At 39.4% G+C, this 12,374-nt stretch overlaps 1 protein-coding gene across 3 annotated transcripts in view; it reads right to left on the minus strand.

The window, feature by feature from the left end:
- Positions 1-5,157: 5,157 nt before the first annotated feature.
- ACSS3 (acyl-CoA synthetase short chain family member 3) overlaps positions 5,158-12,374 on the minus strand; it is a 230,386-nt gene continuing 223,169 nt past the window's right edge. For all 3 annotated transcript variants that reach the window (XM_077471933.1, XM_077471934.1, XM_077471935.1), the window contains 2 exons: positions 10,595-10,770; positions 5,158-7,551 (listed from right to left, as the gene is read on the minus strand). In XM_077471933.1, the coding sequence (XP_077328059.1) occupies positions 7,483-7,551; positions 10,595-10,770 (245 nt within the window). In that variant the 3' untranslated portion in view covers positions 5,158-7,482. The remainder of the gene's footprint in view (positions 7,552-10,594; positions 10,771-12,374) is intronic.

Genomic DNA, 12,374 nt, shown 5'->3' on the forward strand with positions numbered 1-12,374 from the left:
CAGAAATCAAGTCGGAAAAACACAAATGCATGGATCCGTTTTTCAGCTACAGTGTACGATAGCATAGGGCGCAGCTGAGCAATGTTTCCCAAGTGGAAAAAAAAAATGTTCTGACAACATTTTGTTTAAAGGTTAATTTAGCATCACATATCACCCATAGATTTTTCAATTTAGACTGAAGCTCAAGTACACTGCCATCTATAGATAGGCTACCAGGACTGGCCTTACATATTGGGGGGGGCAATAAGCATGACTTCAGTCTTCTGACAGCTGAATTGTTGGCCATCAAAGTTTTTATATCACAGATACAGCTAGGAGAGAAGAATCTGGTTTAGTGCGCATGTAGAAGAAAGTAGAATCTGGTTTAGTGTGGATGTCTGAGTGTCAGCATAGGAGTGATAATTGAGCCCATGTGATCTAAGCAGTTGATCAAGTGGAAACATGTAAATGCTAAAAAGTAAGAAACCCAAGATTGAACCCTGAGGAACACTGAACTTGATTTAACCAAATTCAGACTGGAATCCGCTAAGAGAAACAAAGTGACAGTGATCAATAAGATCAATAAGATATGACAAATTATTTCAGAGCCAATTCTGAGACTCCAAATATGGTTTCAAGGTGAGAGAATAAAAGATTGTTGTCTACAGTATCAAAGGCAGAACTAAAATCCAATAGAATAATAGTTAGTGAGCCATATTATATAGTAGGTCGTTAGTGACTTTGACCAAGGTGGTTTCTCTGCTGTGCAGCTGCAGAAAACCAGATTGCAGGGGTTCAAATAGGTTATTTAAAGCCAGGTTGTTATGTAACTGAGATATCACAGCCCGTTCAAGGATCTTGGAAAGGGTAACTTGATATGGGGCGGAAGTTGTTTAAATTGTCCAGAACAATATTGGATTTTTTTGGTATCGAGGTGATAGCATCAATTTTGAGGAACATTGGTACAAAACCAGTGCTAAGGGAGTCGTATACAATAGAGAATAATGGGGCATAGAGAACTAAAACAGAATTTAAATAAATAGGTCGGAATAGGATCCAGTATGCAGGAGGAAGATTTAATATCGGAGACCAATTAAATCAGAGATGCAGAATCAAGTAGAGAGAAGTGGGAGAGAGAAGAACCAAAAAATTGGGTGGGTCAGGAAGTGATGTGGAAGAAACGTGGTATGGTAATTATGTGATACCCTATTTTTAAAATTTTTGAGGTAAAAAAAAAAATCTAAAAATGTGTTACAGAGCTGTGTTGAGGTTAGTAGTGTGGAGGGACAACAAGGTTTGAAAGTGATTCTAAAGGGTGAAGGTTTTTTTTTTTCAGTGTGCAGCTCCTCCCTCAACTCCCCCTTATACTCACCTGACCCAATCACAATTCCCAATCACAATCCAGTGATGTGCATGAGCGTAGAAGTACTCCTGGATCCCCCACTCTCATTGGCTGAGACACAGCAGTGGGAGCCATTGGCTCCCATCTCTGCCAATCACAGCCAGTAAGGAGGGAGCGAGGATCGGGGCTGAGCTGCGCTCTGTGTCTCTCAGACACGCAGAGGCAGCTCCGGAGCAATCACACATAGGGACAAGGAGCAGATGAGGATCGGGGCTGTTCTGTGCAAAACCATTGCACCGAGCAGATAAGTATGACATTTGTTATTAAGAAAAAAATATGAACCTTTACAAAAACACTTTAATAATCTATCAGTGGTGCAGAAGAGTTGCCTAGGCTTGCTAAGATTTTTTGTTAATGGCATGGGAGAAATAGTTTGATCTAGCAGTCTCAATATGACCCTTATATTGACATAAATGTTCCTTCCAAACCGGATAATAAACAGTCAGGCTGGAACAGTACAAAGCCGGACAGGAAAATCAGACGGTTCAAGTTTTTAATGGAGCAAATGACTGTCGGGCAGGAGCACTGTTATCCTGAGCAAACATGAAGCGTGATCTGTCACCAGCTGTGTCCGCTGGACACAACAAAAGACAGATCAGTGTACCAGGCAGCTGCTGGTGATCGTTGACCAATTACAGCAGGTCACATGGCAATTGTAGAAAATGAATGGATTCCATTCATAATGTACTATTGTGTTAATCTCTGTGCTTGGTCACAGTGATCACATGGTACAAACAGGGCCAATCACAGCCCATCTGTACCATGTGATAAGCTGTGGCCAATCACAACAGTACATACGGACTGACTGGATTTCATTCAGAAAAAATGGCTGCTTATAACAGTAATTATCATTGTTATAAACAATCATAATGTGCTAAAAAAAAAGAAAAAAAAATCACTTCCCCAGAGTAGTACAGCGTTACTATGGTAACACTGTATTAATCTGCTCACAGTATGTAAAAAATAAATCATTAAAAAGAAGAAAAAAGTAACACAAAAGAACAAACTATATGTAAAACAATTAAAATAATTATTACTTTTTTTTGTTACAGACTGTCCCTATTCAGTTTCCCTGATAGCAGCCACACCAGCTAAATGATGACACTATACAGCATGTAAAAAAATCGTGGAAAAAAATATTATTTGAATTGTGTCCTTTTTCAAAAAAATTGTGACAAAAAAAAAAAAAACGACTTAAAAAAACTTGCCATGCCTCTTACTAAATGCATTGAATTGTCTACTTACTTTCCAGGGGGGTCATTTTGGGGGTATCTGTACTGTCCTGGTATTTTTGGGCCTCAGGCTGTTGATTTTTCAGATATACTGCACATACCATAGTATGTGGACTGTAAAACTTTCCTAGTAAATAATAGACCACTAATTTGGGTTATTTTTACCAAAAAAAAAAAAAAAAAAAAAGTGTAGCAGTATACATTTTGGCTTACATTTTTGAAGAAAGATGATATAGTGGCAAAATTTTATAACAGAAACAAAGAAATTCTATTTTTTTCTTTAAATTATCAGCCTTTTTATGTTTATTAGACACAAAAGAAATAAAAACCCAGTGGTGCTTAAACACCACCAAAAGAAAGCTCTATTTGTGTGGAAAAAAATGATAAAAATTGTATTTATTTGTGTACAGTGTGGCATAACCTTGTAATTGCTATTCAAAATGTGACTTAAAGCTGAAAAGTGGCCTACGAAAGTGTCCAATATTGAAGTAGCTAAGGGCATCTATTTTGTCAACAAGGGTGCTAGAGAAGGAGATACAGGATAGGGAGGAAGTAACAGAATTTGCAAACTTGGGCTGATCAATAGAAGACCAGTTGCAATAATTTTCAGATTATAAACAGGTTAGAAACAGCAAATTGTTTTCTTTCCGCTTGCCTTCTTTCCATAGTGCATCCTGGTACCTTCTCTTCCCCAGGTAAGCAATGCACATACACTTGGCCATCCACATGATGTATAAGAAACATAAAGAGGTCCATAAATAGCTTGGGATGTAGGAACTTGACTGGCCTGACCTGAACCTCAGAGAAAACCTTTGGGATGAATTAGAGTGAATACTGAGAGCCAGGCCAACATCAGTGCCTGACCTCACAAATGCGCTTCTGGAAGAATGCTAGACAAATTTTCAGGAATGTTTGCAATATCAAATGTCACATCAAAACCTGAACCCAGCGCTCATATGTGCCAGTAAGCTATTATCACTTAATCTTGTGAGATACTCTCTCCTCTTAGGTGTTTGGCAGCTGTTATATATCAAAAGTCAATGCTATACAATGTGGCCGACCGTATGAGTCAAACACTAACAGCGCTCTAATGTGCGATCTGAATGATTCCTTCAACCATTAGATAAAATGCAACCCAACTACTCATGTTAAGCCAATCTCATATCAACCATACTAAACATTTTTACAACAATAAACACATGCATCAATAGACAATGTGGTAGACCCTGCGAATCAAACACTAACAGCGCTCCACTCCACCCTCTGAGTGGTGTCCCAGAACTTCTAAAAAAGCCTTGCAAATATGAACACTCCTTCTAGCGGAGAAGAATGTGAATAGAGCAAAGTCTTTTCCGTGAGGTTATATTTCAGAAGCAATAGACTATCCTACACCGTCACAGTTTCCACCAACATGCGTTCCCACATAGATGGCCGCTTACCAGAACGCTTCTGTAAATGAGCCTATATGTGCACTGGATCTTTCAATGTGACTGGTTCTCCCTGCTCTTCACTCATCCGCTCTCTAGCATGGTCTCCTCATTACTAAACCTCTGCTCCTTTGCACTGCTAGACCCGAAATTAGATAATTTTGTGTGTGATGAGATGCGTATGGACATTATAAGAGTGTTCATATTTGCAAGGCTTTTTTAGTGTTTGTGTTTGATTCGCAGGGTCTACCACATTGTCTATTGATGCATGTGTTTATTGTTGTAAAAATGTTTAGTATGGTTGATATGAGATTGGCTTAACATGAGTAGTTGGGTTGCATTTTATATAATGGTTGAAGGAATCATTCAGATCGCACATTAGAGCACTGTAAAGCCGCGTACACACGGGCGGACTGTATGGCCAACTTAGTCCGTCAGACAATCCGACGGACAGTCCGTCCTACTTTCGAATGAACGGACTTGACCACACACGGATGAACAACAGTCCGTCGAAAGCTTGCACGTACGACGGGACTAGAAATAGGAAGTCCAATACACAGCAATGCAACCTTTCGCCGTGTAAATCCTTTCTGAGCATGAGCCATACTTAGTCCGTCGAACTAGCCTACTCACGAGCGGATTGTCCTCTGAAACCAAAGTTGGACGGACAATATTACGGAAATTCCGAAATACTTAGTCCGCCAGACTGCACGCTGAAAAAGTCCGCTGAAGCCCACACACGAGCGGACTGTCCGCTGAAATGTGTTTCGACGGACTAAGTTGGCCAGACAGTCCGCCCGTGTGTACGCGGCTTTAGTGTTTGACTCATACGGTCGGCCACATTGTATAGCTTCTGGAAGAATGGTCAAAAATTCCCATAGACACACTCCTAAACCTTGTGGACAGCCTTCCCAGAAGAGTTGAAGCTGTCATAGCTGCAAAGGGTGGGCCAACTAAATATTGAACCTCATGGACTAAGACTGGGATGCAATTAAAATTCATGTGCATGTAATGGCAGGTGTCCCTCCCTTTTTTTGGTAATATAGAGTATATATAATTTAACATGGTTTCAGGACCTTTTTTTTTCCCCCATTCAATAAAATCATTCAGTTACAAGTTTAAAAGAAAAAAAATGCTTTAATGCTTAGCATTACAAAAGATGTTTAACAAAGGATCTGATCCATAGAAAATATCACAAGTCTAAATATAGTGACTGCCATCACGGTAGTCATACGAAATAGTTTCTATAAAAAATAAATCATTATTTCCTTGGATAGAAAAGAAAGAGGATTTTGAAGTAAGAAAAATATAATCTGGCTGAATCAGAGTAGGAAAAAAAAAAACGTACTGTTCCTTGTTACACCAAGTTGCACAATTGCAAACATGCAATTTATTTAATTAACGTAAATTTTTGTTTGCAGAAATAATTATTTAAAAGTACACTATAAGTTGAAAAAGAAAGACAAAACAAAAACTCAGAACATGTGACAGTCCACTATTCCACCGTTCACCATGCCTTATTACGGCCACAATGACTGTGCGCTTTCAGTTGCGGCTGTTCAACTCATACTGTATGTGTGTGTGGGGGGGGGGGCAGACGATTGCTTCCCTAGTCACTGAGTATTAGGCAGGAGCATCTGTGATGTGTAAGGCTATATTCATTAGTTTATTATTTGAACCCACAAATGTCCAGATTTCCAATCAGTGTCATCTTAGCTTTGCACATTGTGCAGTAATAATATTTGTGTATTATCTGTTTCCTGATACCTGGATTATTGTAGTGGATTCATCTGCTGTTCACAATGGACATGGGCATGTTACAGTGACATTAGCATTGAATTACTGTCCCTCTCCAATAAATCACACCATTATGGGGCTCAGTGTATGGTATTAAAGGTGTAGCACATTGTTCTGTTATTCTGCTGCTTAAAGTGGAATTCCAGTCAAAAATAAAAATGTTCCCATCAATAGTATATCTTTAACGTTGACATTATTCAATTCTGGCTAGACAATCTTCCTGTTCTTCACCGACAACGGTTTCTCTCTTCATCTGAATTTGCCAGCTGTCTTTTAGTTCCTGAAACCATTGACGATCTTTCTTGGACAGACATGCCTACTACTAAGTAATTCTGCCCCGTCCTGCCCAGCCCTTCCCCCATCCCTCCTAGCCTTAGGCAGACAGAACATGATCAGAGAATAAATTGCACAAATAACTCACTATGCCTCCAGATGAGAGTAGAAATCGCACAGATAAATCACTTGCGCTGTTAAAACAGTGGAGATAGCCGTGATGGGGTCGGGGACAGAAGACAAATGCATCTGGTTACCATGAAAATGATGCCGCCGAGCAGCAGGCGTGAGGCGTCACTTCCTGTAATTACAGTTTTTCACAATGTCCTATTTGCAGGAAGTGATGTGCCACGGGTACCATATCACTTCCAGAAATTCCGTATTAGCTCCTGAAGGGACATTTATGACTTTTGAAGGATGGCAATCTATTGATATTAGTGATTACATGAGAGGGATGCTTTTTAATGCGGTATCCTTTCCTTCCACCTTAAATCCCAGCTCCAGGATATAGGATATCACAAACCCCCCCGACCAACTAACCACAGGTATGAAAAAAAAAATATCCAAATGCCCATTTTACACACCTGAAGATATGGTCATGTGACACCGCTGGCACCAATCTTCCTTTATTGGTTTACTTCCTGGGTTCCTTCTTCAGGTGACCATGGTACTACATGACGTGGGCCCCTCCTATTGGTGGAAGCAACATTTCCAGCAGGTGAGTCCTCTCTCATAGGCTCCAGAGGTAGAAGAACTGGGTGATGGGACTTGTGCCCAAGGAGATAACAAGTGGCAAAAATGTCTGGTCCTCAGGGCAGGAAAATGGCTTGACTCTTAGAGAAAACTGTAACTTTGATCCATTACACTGTGGGTTGGCTTAGGAAGAGGTGGAATCAAGAATTTTATATTTGCCTGCAGTTGGGTTTTATGTTTATTGCATAAATGAAAAGTATGTTGTATTTTTCTCATAATGTACTAGAGTGAGATGACCCAGCTATAGCAATCCATCCTTAACCATGGACGTGTGTGACGTGGTCAGTTTACTATGAATAGAGACTTCTACGGGCTTTTTTTCTTTTAGATCATCCTAGAAGCCTGGTTCGTAAAATTTCAGACACACAAATTCAAAATCTGATTTTATAAAAGCTCTGGTAAGGCTTCAACCAACGACACCTAAATGCTTATATATAAAACAGAGTTTTATTTGAAAATATATCATCAAAAATTAGAGTTAAAACGAGAGGTAGCCATTAATGGACTTTTAGAACACGACCACATGAAAATATTCTACCAGTTACAGCTAACCGATTTGTATTTTCTTTAGCTCTTGTGGTAGACCATGCTAAACTGAAACTGTAAAACTTGCCTCTATTCATAATTTTGCGTTTACAACATCTTCTAAAACTTTAAAAACATCTGGATCCTCAATAGTTGAACCAACCTAGAAAAGAAATACAAATAAAAAGAAGCACAATCAAAAGTAAAGTCAATAGTGTAATTTGGTTATCAACAAATACAACAAAATAGAGCTCAGGTTGAAGAAAAAATCCTTTTCTTTAACTGCATATCTATTTCTGTGAATTAGGACTTTTGAATTGTGCACTGAAAACCTCAATCCAAAGTCTTACCCTTCAATTTCCTGTTACAGCAGCTGTGCAGAGTGTGACACAGATTAGACGTGTGTAATTTGTTTTGTTCCAAATTCGTTTTAGGACGAAATTGGGAATATTGGTTTGTTCAGAAGCATCCGAATGAACAAAAGACTTTCTTGGCGAATACATACGAAAACAAATTTTCAGAAAGAATAAAAATCCGCAAGAACAAAAATAAAAAAATAAAAAATCAGAGAATCAGAAAGAACAAAAATCTGAAACTTCGAAAAATCCAAAACAAGGAAAAACAATTCAACCTACGAATTGAATGAATTGATTACATTCAGATAATTTTATTTTTTGTATACTATTTTCTGTTGTAATTAAAATATTAACTATTATTATAGTTTTTATTATTATTAATAAAAATATATAAATTATTTAATTATAGGTTTTGGAATTTCCTTTCAAACTTCCCTAACTGTTAGTAAATGTTACGAATGCATCCGAATTTACGAATTATCAGAAGTAACGAATGCCACATCTAAACTAATGTAACGGAATGAATACGAATGCATTCCGAAGTTACGAATAATCCGAAGTATCGAATGTCGATCATAAAGAATAATCAGATAAATGAAAAAAAAACAAAAACAAATAAAACTAAAAAAAAATAAAAAAATAAAGAATTTTTGGGTCGTGCACATGTCTAACACAGATTAGTCAGCATAGCTGATTTTATCCCCATGGAGAACTAGAGGTGCACAACCAGTTAACTGAAAGTACTATTGCCAAAAGTGTAATGCCCCTTTCACGCATGCGGACTGTTAGTATGTTTTCCATGCATCCATTGACGGATGAAAAACAAACATCAATGCATCTGAATCTCAATCCATGGTAAAACTGATGCAACCGGATGATCATCTGTTTACATTCACATCAGTCAGCATCCATTTTTTTGGAATGGATCAAAGCCCTATTGTTGTTCCATTAAAAAAAATGGAATGGATGAAAAATGGATGTAAACAGTCCATTTTTGCATTTGAGCCTGCACCCACCGGCTTCCTAACATTCTGTGACTCATCCCTGCTATCGGTGGGGATTTCCGCTGACAGCACAGACTGAATGCAACAGATGGGCAGTGTGTAAAACGCACAAGGAAGGGGGGTAGGCAGTGTATGCAGAGAGGAGCAGTGTTTAGGAAGGGGGCAGTTTGTACATACAGGCTATATCACTTGTTAGCTCTGACTGTTATTGTCGACTCTGTTATTGTCGACTCTGAATGTAATTGCCGACTCTTTGGTTACTTGATAGGGCCTGAGAAGGAGCGGTCCTTTGGTCTCGCCATTGAAGTAGAGAAATGGGTGACCCTGCCCCTCTGTTTACTGCTCCTCACCTCTCCTGCCACTCTCCTTGCACACATTGACACCCCCCCCCACCCGCCAATCACCTATACACTATCACATAGGGGGCTATTGGTCACCTATGTGATAGCAATAAAGTCATGTTTAGAAAAAATTAAAAAACAAACAAAAACATTTAAGGAGAAACGCACAAAAAAAAAAGTTTGAGCATCCCCACCCCCACATACGCACGTGTACATACAAAAATCCATGTGTTGAGGTGCCTATGTACAAAAATGGCGATGGTGCTAAACATGTAGCCAGAGATCAATAATTTTAGCACCAGAGTGCCTGGGCAAACTGATGACCTGTAGGGACTTTTAAAGCATCGCCTATGGAAAATATAGGGTATTGAAGGTTTTTTATGGGTACATGCAATTTTAATGCTTGACATGCTGGATATCCATTTACCCGGTGCAACTTCATCTTTTATATTTTACGAAAAATTTGGGAATTTATTGCATTTGTGTGCCATAAAATGTACTTTTTTGCATGTGACATACAAATTGGAACTACCACACATTTATTCTCTAGGATGTCTGCTTTCAGAAAATATATAATGTTTGGGGGTTTAAAATAATCTTCAGGCCTAAAATGTTTTTTTTAAATCATGTTAACAAAACATTTAAAAAGAATTGAAAGTGGTTAAATAGGCCCCTTTCACACAAAAGGTCCGATCGGGTCCACCTGTCAGTTTTTCAGGCAGACCCAATTGGACCCTCCAGTCTCTTCTATGGAGTGGCAGGTGTCTGATGTTGACATCAGATGAAAAACTGATGTAAACTAATAAAAAAATTATTGAAAACGGTTGTAGACTGATGAAAAAATTATGAAAAAAATAATGAAAACAGAATCTAGTTTTTCTTTGAAAAAAATTACTGAACTGATGAAACAGGCAGACCACCTGTGTGAAAGGGGCCATAAGTCGCTGCATCTGTAACCCACTTATGCCCCTTTCACATATGTGGACCTTTCATTTCATAAGTTCAGTCACGTCAAAACAGATGAAGTATTCATCAGTTTTTCATCAGGTTTTCTTTAGTGCTCATCCGTTTTTCATCAGTACTCATCAGTTTTTCATCCTTTTTTTCTTGAATCCACTACCAATGCAAAAATGGATGAAAAACGAACCATCTGTCAGTTTACATCAGTTTTTCATCAGATACGTTTTTTAACAAAAAAAATAGAGCTTTGATCAGTTAAAAAAAAAAAAAACGTATGATGACAGATGTGGGTGTAAACTGATATAAATGGATGATTATCCATTTACATCAGATTTTCTATAGAGGTGCATTGATGTCCATTTTTCATCGATCAACGGATGGATGAAAAACGGACAAACGGACAGCATCTGTGAAAGCATTTGATCATATTAAGATTTCTATGTGCAGCCTGATTTACACGCAAAAACATTTACCAATAGACTTCTATCCAGTAATCATTTTACTTAATTACGTAATTTAATTGCACACATTATCTAACCATTTACCTGATATGGCTTGCCATTTACAAGTGAAGCCAATGTGGCACGAGGGATCTTGCCAGAGCGTGTTTTAGGTAGCTGTTTTACAACAATCACTTTCCTGAAAGCTGCTACTGGCCCAATATGTTCTCGGACTTGTGACACTATTTCATTTGTCAGTTCCTCTTCTGTAGTGTCCACACCTGCAACAAATATGAAATTGCCATAGTATAGCTTATTTATACCTAGAGAACAAAAGCACAAACTTCACAATTTGGTACAGAGCAAGAGAACATGATTCCTGATTGGCTGAGTACTTTCTACAACATGTTCACAGTTCTATACCTATACACAACTTGTCATTAGACGTATGCATTCGTTTTCGTCCGAATTTCAGGTACTTTCGTTATCGTTTGAAAGCACAGAGTCCGAAAAACGAAAGATCCCACATAAATAAATGCTTTACTTTCGTTTTGACACAGTTCGATACAGATAGGAGATTCGACGTGACTAACTATAACAATCTGTGTTTATTGAACTTGTATCATAACAGTCCATTCATTCACACAGACTTCCAGCACGACTTTGGGACACAACTTGTACACGACTAGAGTGTGAATCACAGCGTGACTTACAACACGACTTTAATGTAAAAAAAAAAAACGGCATGGGTTCCCCTTCAAGAGCATACCAGGCCCTTCAGGTCTGGTATGGATATTAAGGGAAACCCTGCACCAAAAACAAGAAGCGTGGGGGTTCCCCTCAAAATCCATACCAGGCCCTTCAGGTCTGGCATGGATTTTAAGGGGAACCCAGAGCCAAAAAAATGGCTTGGGGGTCCCCTCAAAATCCATACCAGACCCTTATCCGAGCATGCAACCTGGCAGGCCGCAGGAAAAGAGGGGGGTGAGAGAGCACCCCCCCTCCTGAACCGTACCAGGCCACATGCCCTCAACATTGGGAGGGTGCTTTGAGGTAGCCCCTCAAAGCACCTTGTCCCCATGTTGATGAGGACAAGGGCCTCATCCCCACAACCCTGGCCGGTGGTTGTGGGGGTCTGCGGGCAGGGGGCTTATCGTAATCTGAAAGACCCCTTTAACGGCCAGGGTTGTGGGGTTGAGGCCCTTGTCCTCATCAACATGGGGACAAGGTGCTTTGAGGGGCTACCTCAAAGCACCCTCCCAATGTTGAGGGCATGTGGCCTGGTACGGTTCAGGAAGGGGAGGCTCTCTCTCGTCGCCCCTCTTTTCCTGCGGCCTGCCAGGTTGTGTGCTTGGATAAGGGTCTGGTATGGATTTTGAGGGGGACCCCCACGCCATTTTTTTGGCATGGGGTTCCCCTTAAAATCCATGCCAGACCTGAAGGGCCTGGTATGGATTTTGAGGGGGACCCCCACGCACGCCATTTTTTTTTTGGCACAGGGTTCCCCTTAATATCCATACCAGACCCGAAGGGCCTGGTATGGAATTTCGGAGCACCCCCACGCATTTTTTTTTCTTAATGCTAATGCTAACATGACCTGTGTGCAATGCAAATAGCCTTAAAAAAAACCCATAGAAGACGTACAACATTAGAATCCTACTATAGCTTGTAGTCTAAATATTCAACCGGGAATGTATGATTGCAGCATCATAAGTGAGTTTTGCTGCTCCGTCGAATCTTCTTTAAACATTCCGACAGACACCATAAGCCTTCAATGAGAGATTCGACCATAATTAATTTGGATTTTTGGACGAATGCAATTTTTTAACGAAAAACTAAATAAATAAAAACGAATTTCGGGAGTAACTAAATAAATTTATTTTTC

This window comes from Lithobates pipiens, unplaced genomic scaffold (genome assembly GCF_037356315.1).
Source record: "Lithobates pipiens isolate NorthernLeopardFrog02 unplaced genomic scaffold, aLitPip1_a1.2 Scaffold_8, whole genome shotgun sequence".
Taxonomy (NCBI): domain Eukaryota; kingdom Metazoa; phylum Chordata; class Amphibia; order Anura; family Ranidae; genus Lithobates; species Lithobates pipiens.